This window comes from Prionailurus bengalensis, chromosome X (assembly GCF_016509475.1).
Source record: "Prionailurus bengalensis isolate Pbe53 chromosome X, Fcat_Pben_1.1_paternal_pri, whole genome shotgun sequence".
In the NCBI taxonomy this organism is placed as follows: domain Eukaryota; kingdom Metazoa; phylum Chordata; class Mammalia; order Carnivora; family Felidae; genus Prionailurus; species Prionailurus bengalensis.
The window spans coordinates 60,300,131-60,313,965 of NC_057361.1; the positions used below are offsets into that span (position 1 = coordinate 60,300,131).

The following is a 13,835-nucleotide window of genomic DNA, read 5'->3' on the forward strand; positions in this document are numbered from 1 at the left end:
ATATATTTGAATACGGGCTGTGTATGGACTTAGATAATATTATCATGTCATTGTTAAATTTCTTCAACTTGACAACAGTAATATGGCTAGACAAGAGAATGTCCATTCTGAAGTTATTGGATGAAGCGTTTGGAACTTGAGTGGTTAAGCAAAAGAAAAAAAAAGGAGAGATAAAACAATGGGATAATATGAAATCTAGGTAAAAGAATGTTCACTCTTTAACTTTGTGCGTTTTGAAAATAGAAAGTTGAAGAAAATGGATTGTTCATATTTTAAAGCTATGTGGTGAAGTATTCTGCAATAAGGTAGGATGATTTCTGGTATTTTCTTGAAAATCATCTGGAAGAGAGGGAGGGGAGAAGGTCCGTATGAAATGAAATTGGGTATGAGTTGTTAATGGTTGCAGTCAAGTAATGGTTTCCCTCACCATTCTGTCTTGTATATACAATGTTTCTCAAAGTGTGATTCCCCAGCGGCAGCATTTGCATAACCAGAGAACTTGTCAGAAAAGCAAACTCTGGGTTCCACCCCAGATATTTTAATCTGAGACTATAGATGGTAGAGCTGAGCATTCTGTTTTCACAAACCCTTTGGCTTATTTGGAAGCTGATGGATGCAAGGTAGAGTTCCAGGAACACAGTTCTGCTGTAATGAACATGGAGATTGTAAGTTTGTATACAAACCCGATTTGTGTATATTTGAAATTCTCCAAGGTACAATAGAAAACAAAAAGTAAAGAAAACAGGCATCACAGCTGTTTAGTGGTCAAGTTTTAAAAAGAATCAAGACAGATAATCCCAATGTTATACAAAAACTCCCAGAGGGTAGAAAAGAGAAACTATTCCCCAACTCAGTCTATGAGACTAGAAAACCCTGACCCTGATGGGGCACCTGGGTGGCTCAGTTGGTTGAGCGTCGGACTATTAATTTCACCTCAGGTTATGATCTCACAGGTTCCTGAGTTCTAGCATTGCGTTGGGCTCCTCACTATTAGTGCAGAGCCTATTGGGGATTCTCTCTCTCTCTTTCTCTCTCTGTCGCTCCCCCACTCACACTCACACATACACACATACACACATTCTCTCTCTCAATAAATAAATAAGAAAAATTTAAAAAGAAAAAGAAAAACAGAGAACCTTGACGCTGGAACCAGCAAAGATACTATGGGAAAGAGAAGCTTCAAGTTGATCTCACTCATGAACAGAAGATGTAAAAAAATCCAAAGCAAAGCCTTAGCAAACTGAACCCACCAGTATCTACAAAAGATGATCCACCATAAAGAAGTTACATTTATCCTTGGAGAATGAAGCTGGATTCACATTTAAAAAATACAGGTCGAAGGGGGCATGAGAGAGGTTTTTGTATCGGTAATATATTCTGTTGCTTGCTCTAGGTGCTAACTGAATGTGTATGTTTAATTTTTGAAAACTTATTAAGATACACACTTATGGTTTTGTCCTCTTGTGATTATAAACTTCACTACAGATTTTGAAAAAAGCATCTGCAAATAACAGTCACTGTATTAACAGACTGTTAAACAGACTCTTGAACATTTCAATAGAGACAGAAAAGTAAAATTCGATATTGATTCATGTTTTAAGACAAACTTATGAAATTAGAAATATAAGGGAAGCTCCTTAAACCTATAAAGAGAAAGAAAGAAAGAAAGAAAGAAAGAAAGAAAGAAAGAGAAGGAAAGAGAAAAAAGAAAGAAGGAAGAGAAAAAGGAAGAAGAAAAGAAAGGGAGAAAAGAAGAAGAAAGCAGGGAAGGAAGGAAGGAAAGAAGGGAGGACAGAAGAAAGGAGGTAGGGAGGAAGGAAGGAAAGAAAACAGTGGAACGCAACGAATACATTTTAATATGGAAATGTTAACCCAAAGGGGTCCAATTTTGCCATGTCTGTTCCACTTGTAGTGGATGTCCTAGCCAGTCAGTAAAGGTTTAAGAAACCTGTAAGTTGATTATTGTACTTCTCTTACTCAAAGATTCACAGAAACCTGCAGACGTCTAAAGACAAATTATTAGATATCACAGAGTTTAACACGGTGGCTGACCTTAAGGTCAATACAGTTTTTAAAAATCAAATGGATTTCTATAAATTAGATACAATTAGAAAATGTCATTTTAAACAGATATCAAGTACAAGAGCAACAATACTCTAGAGTATCTTGGGATATATGCCATAAAAGATGTACAAGATCTGAATGTAGAAAAGATAAACCTAAATAGTAAACTAAAATATTAAAACATTAAAGAAGACCCTCATAAATGGAGAGACATGCCATGTTGGTGACTAGGAAGGCTGGGTGTCATAAATACAGGCAATTCTCCCCTAGCTGATCCATAGATTTAATGAAAATGCAACCCAAATGTGTTGCAAATGAATTTTCAAGGAACATGACATGTTGATTCTAATATTTATACTGGAAGGGCAAAAGGTGAAGAATACGAAAGATACGCCTGAAGATTATGAATAAGATGTGGGGACTTTCCCTACCACACATAGATCAAGATGTCCTGTCAAGAGGTAAAAATTAAGATGGTGGAGTACTGGCACAGGAATAGACAAATTTATCTATGGAACAGACAGGGAGCTCAGAAGCCGAGACATGCAAAGGTGGACCAAAATGACTCCAGGCACATCCAAATGTTCCTCGGGGGTGCAGGATGCCCCCCTGATTGAGAATCCCTGACATAGGAATATGGATGAATCTTAAAAACACACGCTGGATTTTGTAAAAGTAAATTACAGAATACCAAGGACATGAGTTAAAACTGCACGCGCATGTAGTATGTCACATCCAAGGAGAGAAAAGTCTGGGAAACAAGGTTTGGGGGAACGCAAAGCTCCACCTCACTTCAGGAATTACTCACTGGCGGGCTTGGTAAAGCCAGCACGCGGAGAAGTGGGAGGACGGTAAGGGGGCGGGGCTTTGGTGGGTGAGTTCCGGTGGAACTCGAAGCTCATTGGTCGCTGGCCACAGATGTGGGAGGAGCAAGGCAGCGCTGGAAGCTCATTGGCCTTTGTGCGAAGGGCGAGAAAGGGAGAGAGAAGTGGTCTTCCCTCCCACCTCCTGTCACTGCGGCTGGAGGCTGAGGTAACCACAGGCTGGCATCAGGAATACGACCCTCGTTCTCCACACATCTTCTTTCCTCCCTCCCTCCTGCTCTGGATCACCAACCCCTGGTCCTCTCCTCCACCTCAGTGGGGTCCCTCTGCCCGCTCCTGATGTCCAACTCAGTCACCCGCACCCCCACCCCCACCCCCCAACCAACAACATTGGAACGCCTGGGGGAGGATCCCCTGCCTCAGACCCTTGACTCCTGGCCTCTGGAACCTGAGGCAGGGCATATGCCCCTGCCTTTGATTTTGATGTGGTAGTGGCAGCGAATGACTGGGCTGCCTTGAGACGGGGTAGTACACCCTGGGTTTGGGGGACAGGGAAGGTGTACCCAAGCATAACTGTTGAAGCGTGAAGAGGATCATGGGAGATTGTCAGGAGGCTGTGGAGGGAATACATGGGTTTGAATGAAAGCAGAGAGGGTGTGTTGGTGGAAGAAAACAATTAGTGCAGCGAGGAGTTGTCTGTTGACCAGATCAGGGTCTGGCATTCCATAGGGGGCCCAACAAGGATCTAGTCAATGACTAATCAAAGGGATGAATAAAACATAATTATCGAAAGAGGGGCTTGGGATTCAGCAACATAATATAATCTCATGGGGTGCAAAGGGGTGTCCGCTTAAAGGGGGAAAAAGAGAATAATTAAGATTACAGTGGGGTGCAGAAGAAGATCAGAATGGGGTGTGAGAGGAAATTCGAACGTAGGATGTACTTGAGACTAATAACAGAATTGAGTTCAGGAGCCATAGAGTCATGAGTAGGGAGTGAGTGAATGTGGGAGGTTAGGAAGACAACGGTGGAAGCGAATGCCAGGAAAAATAGGTATAGCAGAGTAGAGGATGACACATGAGAAGGGGAGGGCAGGAATTGTTGAAGGGGGCACAAGAGTGAATGTATATGCCTGAAAATGGGATCTATGTAGAATGAAGGTAGGCAAGGAGAATGATGATTGGATTGAAAGTTGACAGGAACCATGCCATGAGTTGCTTGGAACGAGGCTTTGCATGAGTAGGGCCTCCTGGGCAGGAGGCTGTGTGAGCAAGAAGGGTGGGTGCGATCCAATTTCAGCGGTGAGCTGGATGAAGAAGAATCCAGGCACCTCAGGTGGGGATTTTGAAGGGCAGAGGAAGTATGCTGAGGGTAGGGGATCATGTGGCCATCCTGACATCCACTCCTGGCCCTAGAACCATGGATCCCAATGAAATGCCTGCTGTGCCCTGCTGCCCCTCCGACTCCCCCACTGGCCTTGAGACCAGAGCCCCATGGGGGATCGAACTTGGCCCCAAAAGAACTGTAAGTTGCTGTGCCCGCTGCTACAACCATGGCCTCAATGACCAAACCAAGGACCAGGAGCACTCCTGCCCCTTCCAGGCTTGTGAATGTCACAAGTGTGCCTTCTTCTCGTGAGTATGGTGTCTGACAGTGGGGGTGGGGAGGGGGCCTCCTCTAAATGTGACTGACTGTAGACTGGCAATCCCCCACTTTAGGGATCCCTGCAGAGTCTTGCGTGCTGAGAGTGCCTTGAAGAGGGAGCAGGGGGCATGCCTAAAGAGGCACCTGACTCAAGGACTGATAACGAGTGGGGCCTCCCCTCCCAAAGCTCACAGCCATGTCCAGAAGTTGACCATTCAAGGAGGAGTCGTCAGTGAGTGTTTCTGGTCAGGGAGGGCATCTTGGGTTTGGGTGTAGAGAGCACGAGCAGTGCTGCCACCAGTCCTACTACCCAATTTCGATGTGGCCTTGGCAAGGTACTCCTCAGGGTTTTAGCTGCCCCACCTATAAAACTTTATCAATATGATCTACCAAGTGTTGGTGGGAAGGGGCAATCGGGGTGAGGGGTGGGGGGTGGGGGTGGGGGTGGAAATGGTTCTCGGTGAGATGAGACCTCAGATTGGAGGTGAAGTAGAGTGGGGGTGGAGTGAGGTGGGGTGGGTTCAGGGGGGAAAGGCTCATCTAAAGTGTCCCCAGCTTTCCACAGCTGGGAAGGAGAACATCATGTCCCAGCTTGAGGCCCACCCCTGTGCACGCCCCCCCCCCCCCCCCGGGGAAGTAAGGAGAGTCTGAGGGCTGTGAGGAGGTTCCCATCTCAGCCACTGCCCAGACTCTTTTGTCTGTGTCCTGAAGACATGGGTTCCCTCTCTAACCCTACTGCAGCCTGCCATATGACTTTGGGGAAATAATACTCCTCCTTGGACCTCAATTTCCCCGGTTGGAAAATAAAGAGCAGGAACTGGCTGGTCCTCAAGGTCTTCTCAGCTCTGACTGACATTCAGGGCTACTGAATAGCTCTGACATTCTGGGCTACTATCCTCATCACACAACATACCCATGTCTCCTCTCCATGGCTGGCCTGGTGCTGACACTCCACCCTGTCCTCTCGGCTCCTGCAGGCGAGCACCCAAGGAGGTCTGCTGATTGGTCAGGCCCCAAAATCTTTGTCTCTATCTTGGACTCCAGCAGCCTTGAAGATGCAACTCACAACTTCTCTTTCCAGGAAGACCCACAGGACCCCTGCCCTGTCCAGCATGTGCGTAGAGTGAGAAGGACCACGGAGCTAGTTGTATATTGTGTTATTGCATGCCTGGCCTTTGTGCTTGATGCCGTGGGAGATACAAGGAGGAAGTGGAGGTGGCGACCGATGAGCAGCCAGAAGGAGGGGGAGGAGAGAAGGACGAGAAGTGGGAGGAGGAGGAGGTGGTGGTGGAGGAGCAGGAGGAGGGGAGGAGGAGGCAGCATCTCAGACTAGTGGGGAAGGGCAGGGTACTCCTAGCCTTGCCATTTCCTATTTGTGAGAATATGGCCATTTCCAAGCCTCCATTTCCCTAGCAGTGTACTGATGGGGACAATATCATAAACCTATAGCATTGACAAGAGGACTAGGCCACGTTGTGCCACAACGTGGCACATTCCTTCAACGAATGGAGGCTGTTAGTCCTCCATTCAGATGGAGGAAACAGATTGATGGGAAAGAAGGTCCTGCTGAAAGGAGGGCCATGGTGGTGAGGGCCACAGAGCCCAGGGGGGAGTCCAGAGGCCCTTAGAGAAAGCTTCCTGGAGATGAGCCAGGCTGGTCCTTCAAGTTCCATGGGGACTGAGGAATATGGAAGTGAGAACCAGTCCCTGGACAGGACAGTAATCACATCCCTTCAGGTGCCTTGCAGATTAAAATGCAGACACCTGTGATTTCCTACACCCGTCACTGTTGCCCCGAGAGTTTTGAAACTGCTGGCAGGAATGAGTGTCTCAAGAAAGATATACAAGAAAGACATAGAAAGGAAAACAGGCCAAACAGGGGAAAGGACTTGCACAAGCCACAACGACTAATGGCCAGCAGGCACTCAGATCCCACATCCAGATATTGCAAAATCCTGGCCCTGTTTGTCTACTGGCAGTATGTGTCTGCCAGAGGGTTTGATCCCCTGGCCTCTCCTTCCTTGTTTCTAGATGCTCAACTCTGGTCCTCCAGCCGTGTGCCACCCTTGACCCTGTCCTCACTGCGGCCACAGATCCTGGAAAATAGTGGGGTCCAGGACCCTGGCAGGGGCCAAGCTTAGTGCATGGGAAGGGCAGATGGCCTCAGGGTGGGTGGGGCCTTCAGCGGAACCGGGGACTGAAGGGACAATTGCAGGACGTAGGGAGGCATGGGTTTTCAGTTCCCATCCTCTCACACCCTTTCCATTGCAGGGTCCTGAGGCTTCTGACCAGGACTCAGTTTCTGCCTCCTCAGAGTGGCAGCGGAAGCTGGAAGCCGCTGAGGCTCTGCTGATGCTGAGAAACTCTTCTCAGGCATCTTCTGGCTCCATCTCCCTGCTCCAGCCCTGCGTGGCAGAAGGTAGCCTGGTCCTTGAAAGGAGAGCACAGCACAGGGTGGGGATGGTTGGGAAATGGGACGGCGCTGTGGTAAGTAGGGCCTATCTGGGAGGTCTGGGTTGGTGGGTTGAACCTCCTTGGGCCTGGGGAACCCAAGCTCCTCAGCCTGATGTCGGAGATGGCAGGTGATGGTTGCTCAGTGAATCGTCAGAGCTCTGTGCTCATCAGGAAATGCCCAGTGCATTTGGTGTCAAGAAACAAGGAAACTGAGGCCCAGAGAGTGGCAGGGACTTGCCCTGAGGCATGCAGCATATCAAGTGGCACGCCCAGGTCTCCTCACTCCCATCCCAGAGCTTTCTAGTCTGACCCCTGCAATCTGTGGTGGTGGGCAGGATATACATAGGTGATAAGAGCCTAGGCTGGAGGGAGATCTGGTCTCTGCCTCCAGTCTACATGTGGAGCCTGGATGCCTTCACTAGTTGTGTTTTGTGGCTAAATTTCAATGTTGAGCCTGGAGAGGAAGGATCAGAGGAGCGATAGAATCCTGGGAAGGTTGAAAGGGAAGGCTGGGAACTCCCAGACCAAAATGCTGGATGGGGTGTGGTGTGTGAGTGAAGCAGCAACATTAGAGGAACTGCTGGAACAGAAAGGGATGAGGCTGGGGAGGCTACTGGTCACCCAGGTCTAGAATGCCAGGCCTAGGGGCTAGACCAGAAACTGTGGGTGGTGAAGAGCCCGGGAATGTCTGAGCTAGAAAGGAGTATATTCAATTATCCCGGGCTTGACAAAAGAAAAAAAAAAAAAAAAAGATATGTGGTGACTTTGATGGAGAGATTGGAGGAGGCAAGACCCAAGATGAACACATCAGCGAGGAAGAGTTCTGTGCTGTAGTCCAGGTGACAAAGCCTCGATTGGGTGGAACAAAAAAGAGGGGAGAGCCAGGAGGGGAAACGGATGTGACGTGGCTCTGATGCCTTCCTTTCTATCTGCAGCTCCTGCTGGAGATGAAGGACCCCAGCCTTCTAGCTCCTCTCTCGGACCCAGGCCAGCCAGCTCCATTTCTCTGCCTATTGGACATCTGGGGTGCATCTCCCTCTTGAGCTAGAAACCCAGAAGAGGAGGCCTCACCAGAGTACTTCCTATTCATGCATTTGCAAAATGTTTAAAGTCCAAAATGCTTAACATGTTTGTTTTTTTAACTTCTAGGTTCTTTCATAAGCTTTTCAGACTCTTTTTATGATATGGGACAATTCCTTGGCTGAGAGTGGATATTCTTGTACCACCATCCCTTAATGCCTAGATTCTGGGGCCTTTTTATGTCTCTTATGAAAACAGCGTCATGGGGTCTAAGCTGATCAGTCTCTAAATAGGGTTCTGTGGGAGGTCATATGTTCATATGCCAGAGTTTTCATTTGACTCGTGATTGCAAACATACCCATGCACTCATGCATGTATGCATGCTTGTCAAAATATAAGGGTGTTTTCATTTTGTGTCTAGGTTTGTGTGTGTGAACAAATAATAAATTCTCGTTGTTGTAAGGCACTGCGATATAGGAGTTGTTCGCTAACCACAGTATAACATAGACTCTCCTGACTCTAACAGACTTGTTCAGTTTACTTTTCTAAGTGAGAATCACCTTACTCAATAACTGGGCTTTCTTAGCATGACAAGACAAGAAAATGGTAGCGAAAAAAGGGGGAGATGGTGAGGGGGGTAAGGGTTTTACTCATTTAGCAAGGAAGTGCCTACCTTCTGCCTGGCATAGACTGCTTCCAGCTGTCCAGAGGGCCCCAAATTGGGTTGTCTTCAGGGTCAAGCAGGTCTTGCGGATGAGCAGAGCAGGACTGATAGGCTCTGGCCAACTGACAGTGCATGCTCTACCTTAGGGGCCAGCTGCCACCTGGCTCCAGCCAATTGTTGTCATGTAGGGATGTGGACTCTTCATTGCCACATCTCCTGATTTTTCAAGAGAAGATGGAATTCTAGATTTCTATGTAAAATATCTCAATTTTAAAACACTGGCTCTGGTTTCCTGTACGTGGGCCAAAGAAAACATCCATTCAAGCCAACTATGGCCAAGTGAATGCCAGTTCGATTCTAGTCGAATGTGTATTTTACAGTGGGGGGCACTGAAGGCAACCAGGGCCAGAAGAATCAAAGAGGGGACATGAATTAGACCCAGAGCCTACTTTTGAAGGGCCCATGAAATATGAGGAAGAATCATTATCATTGATTTTGTGCCCACTGTATGCTAAACACATAGAGCCTCACAGCAGCTCTCTGAGCTAAGCATTATTACCAGTATTTTACCTATGAGGACACACACTATATGAGTACAAGTAACTTGTACAAGTGTTTTAGGGGAAATTTGTAGCCACAGATGGATAGAGGAAGACTCCCCTCTCTTTGCCAGGCCCTAAATTAGCTAATAATTTTATAAATTTTAAAGACTAAATTCTATAAAGTAGCAATTACATTACCTGCATTATATTTAAGACAATCATAATACATACTCATCAATCTCTCATTACTTTTCCTACATGCTGATAGTATATCTATGTACATATAGCATTGAGTGAAAGGCTCAAAACTTGAAGCAGCAGACATCCAGTGAGAAGAGTCTTCCAAAATTAGTTCTTTTGTTTCCTATTCAATGCAACAATATGTAGTAGTGGATCAGATCTTATGTGCACTGAGATCAGATCTCGGTCCTCTGCTGATGTTCCAAACAAAGAAGGACCTGGAGACCCCGCCCAGAAGACGGAAAGCTCCACTGGATATGCCCAGTCGCTGACTATTTCCCATTGTGTTTTCTCCCTCCTCCCATGCCTCCCTCATTTTTACCCAAGACGATTGATGGTGATGACATCTGATAACAACTTATGCTTTCTTGTTTCAGGCCTTGAGAAGTCAGGCTTCTTATATTCCTTATCTCATGCCAGATAAACATGCAAGGTCACTCAGCACATAGGGCAAGACTGATGTCCATCTCATGCTTTCCTTCCTTCCCTGATTTGCTACTTAAATCAGTGATCCCGAGACCCCTCCTCGCCCAGTATTAGATAAACAAGGCCACACTGTCACAGAGGAAGGAAGCAGTGTTGCCTGGAAAAGGCCCAAAACCCTGCTGTGCAGTTGTGTCCTAGGTGCACCACGGTCCCACAGCTGAGTTGGTAAAGGAGAAAGTGTATTTGGGGTTAAAAGTTGTGGCATGAGAAGAGGGAAGAAAAGAGAAATAAGGTGATGGAGATTGGGAGAAGGAGTCAGCCCCCCCTCCCTGTACCCTTTCACTTTTCTGAGTCCCACCTGCCCTTCTACACAGAGCCTCTTAGACCTGATATCCATGCATCCTCCCCCGCACCCCACAAATGCACGCGTGCAAGCACATGCGTGTACGTACACTGCCCTATACCTTTTTTAAAAAAGTCTCTTAACGGTGGCATATTATGGGCATCTTAGGACTTTGTCACAAATATCAAATATCCAGCCCTTTTTTTTTCATGAACCATCCTTAGTCATGTACTACTCCAGTTCGCAGATTTAAAACATCACTTTGTAAGGTAGTGTACGTTAGATCTTGACTCTCATGTGTTTTACAACAGCACCAGTTGGATCTGAGGATATCCACCACGTCTGCAGATCTGCAGCATCTGCAGAGTGCATCAGTTTCAACCAGTGGTATGCATGCAAGTGTGTAACAACAGGCTCTCTGGGGAAGGGGGTGGGTTGGGGGAAATGCCCTGTGTTGTAGCATTTGCCAATTTCACGCTACTGACCTCATGTCAATTAACGCAGAGTTGGGAAAGGAAGCATTTCCACCATTCTGATGCAATAAATGTACATAACCTCAAGATGTGGGAAAAGTGATTAGAGGCTGATGAGTTTTGAGTATGTATTATGATTGTTTTCAATATAATGCAGGTAATGTAATTGCTACCTTATAGAATTTAGTCTTTAAAACATCTGTGTTCAACAGCTGGCTCGCAAAATTCCCGAACAGTTAAGTTTGCTCTCATGTTCCAGTAAGAGCTCCCTCCAGCATTCCACTACTTTCAACCCTTGCCCAGAAAGGCACCTCTCCCCAAAGCAGGTCACACAAACACTACAGGGCCATAAAGGCCTGATACCTCTGGTTTCTGAGCAAGAACAGCTTAACGGGTAGGACAAGTATTAATTGATAACGAAAAAAAAATGGAATGATCTGGAGAAAATATTGAGCAATTGGTCAAAAGTGTTTGTGGGTGAACGTGCATTCCCAGAGACAGCCAACATTGGGTAGAAGTGAGAAGTGGGGACACCAGGGTAAGCAAAGCTCATGCAGGGAGTGTATTCAACAGATTCCTTAAAGGCTCAAGGAATGGGGCAACTGGTATTACCTGGCCATCAGATCTGTATCTCTCATCAGAGAGACAGACATTCAATACACTCCCTCCTCCTTAGATAAATGCTGCGTAATCTATACAAACTCCTCCACTTTGCCTTTTCTCATGTAGAAATATGGCCTTCATTGTTACGTATAGGAACTATGTTATACAGCAGATCTCTAAAGCACACTCATCTTGAATAACTGTAATTTTATACCCATTAAACAACAGCTCTCCATGTCCCCTTTTCCCCCCTCTCCTGGCAACCACCATTCTATTGTCTGTTTCCATAAGTTCGACTATATTAGACGCTTTGAGTAAGAGGTGCAGTCCACGTAAAAATATGTCAAGAGGGTAAATCTCATGTTAAATTTTCTTTTTTTTCATGTTAAATTTTCTTCTCACAAGAAAGTAAAATAAAAAACAAACCAAAACACAGTAATAAAAGGACACAGAAAAACTTCTGGAGGTGATGAATATGTTTATTACATTGATCGTGGAGACGGTTACACAGATGCCCAAACTCATGAGATTGTATACACTAATATGTAGTTTGGGCTTTTTTTTTTTTTTGGTATACAATTATACCCCAGCAAAGCTGAGACAACAATATCCTTGAGATCACTCCATAGTGCTCCATAGAGGCATCTCCCACTCCTTTCAACAGCTGCAGAGTATGCCATTGTGTGAACAGACCATGATTTAGTCAGCTAATCTTCTATTGATGCACACCTTGGTTGTTGCTATTATGGCTATTACAAATACACCCACAATGAATAGAATTGTGACATAATCTTTAGCAATGTTTCTCAATGTATCTTTGAGGCTGATCCCTAGATGTACTACTATTGCTGAATAAAGGGTGAAAACACACGTAATCTTGCTCATTACTGTCACATTCCCTTTCATAAAGGCTGTGGCATAGCAACCAACAGCCAAAGCAATCCTCAATAAGGAGAGCAAAGCGGGAGATATCACACTTCCTTATTTCAAAGTAGATTGCAAAGCTATAGTAATCAAAACAATATGTTGCTGGCCCCAGAACAGGCACATAGACCTATGGGACATAATGGGGAGCCTGGATGTAAACTCACGCATATGCAGTCAGCTAATATTTGACAAGGGAGTCAAGAATAGTCAAGGAGGAAAGACAGTCTCCTCAATAAATGGTGCTCCTCAATAAAGGAGACAGTCTCCTCAATAAAGTGAAACTTCACATGCAAAAGAATGAAATTGGACCCTTATCTTGCTCCATCTGCAAAAATTAACTCAAAACAGAACAAAAACTTTAGAGTATATATAAGACCTGAAACGGTAAAACTCCTGGAAGAGAACATAGGGAAAAATCTCCTTGACATTGGCCCCGACTATGATTTTATAGATGTGACACCCAAAGCACAAGCAACAAAAGCAACAGTAAACAAGTGTATCTACATCGAACTAAAAAGCGTCTGCTCACAAACATCATTTGAGTGAAAAAAGCCCAGAAAGAAACAATATGTACTCTATAATTCCATTCATAAATTGTTAAAACTGTCAAAGTCAATTTACAGTGATGGAAGTTGGCATAATGGCTCCTCAGGCAAGGGGCTGTACGATGTCCTACTTCTAAATATGTTTGTGGATGCATGGGTGTGTCATTTTGTGAATTCAGGTACACACTTTGATTTGTGTAATTTGTGTAGATAGGTTACGCTTTACTAAGATGTACTTAAAATTTAGGAAAGAAACGCGTTGAAAAGGCTAAGTGGAAAAGACAAGAACAAAAGAGTAGTGGACAGTTAGGGTACACATGGGTATACAACATTTGGTATTTTAATGTGCAATATTCTAGTTGTTTCATATTGCATGATACACTAATAACTCCATGAGAACAAAAACTGTACCTCCTTCATTTTTACATCCCCTGAATGTCCATAATACTGTAAGTCAGAGTAGTTATCAAAAATATATATATTTAACAACAATTTTTGAATGTCCTATTCACAGCAAAATTCTCTGCAAGGAATATGATAAATGAACAAATAAATTTCTTCAATGAAAAGATAATAAAAAGTTTCCACACAACCATGTGAATGATCAACAAAATGAAAAGGAAACCTACAGAATATGAGAAAATAACTACTACAACTCAAAAGTAAAAGAGCAAACAATCCAAATAAAAAATGAAACAAAGTACCTGAATAGGCATTTTTCATGGTTACTTTTCTCTATTATCCTGTTGTCATCAAAAGACTTCCTCTATATGATTCAACTTGTGAAATTTGTGGATATTTTCTTTTGTGGCCCAACATCTGATCAATTTTTCTAAATGTTATCTGTGTGTGTGTGTGCGTATGTGTAATGGGTGCACATTCTACATTTTGTGGATGTGATGTTTTAGAAAGTCCCATTGTTTCATGTTTGCTAATCAAGTTGCTCAAATCATCTATATCCTCATTGACTTTTTTTGTCTTTCATCAATTACTAAGAACAGTGTCAAAACATCAACCACAGTGATTGCAGATTTGTGAATTTCTCATTGAAGTTCTGTAGGATTTT

The 13,835-nt window shown here is 44.6% G+C and overlaps 1 protein-coding gene across 1 annotated transcript; it reads left to right on the forward strand.

Moving 5' to 3' along the window:
- The first annotated feature begins 4,307 nt into the window (after positions 1–4,307).
- Positions 4,308–10,629, forward strand: DMRTC1 (DMRT like family C1). Its single transcript, XM_043569985.1, has 6 exons — positions 4,308–4,522; positions 4,607–4,760; positions 5,510–5,646; positions 6,564–6,613; positions 6,793–6,951; positions 7,922–10,629. The coding sequence occupies exons 1-6, from the start codon at positions 4,308–4,310 to the stop codon at positions 8,032–8,034; spliced, it is 828 nt and encodes a 275-aa protein (XP_043425920.1). The 3' UTR covers positions 8,035–10,629.
- Positions 10,630–13,835: the final 3,206 nt, after the last annotated feature.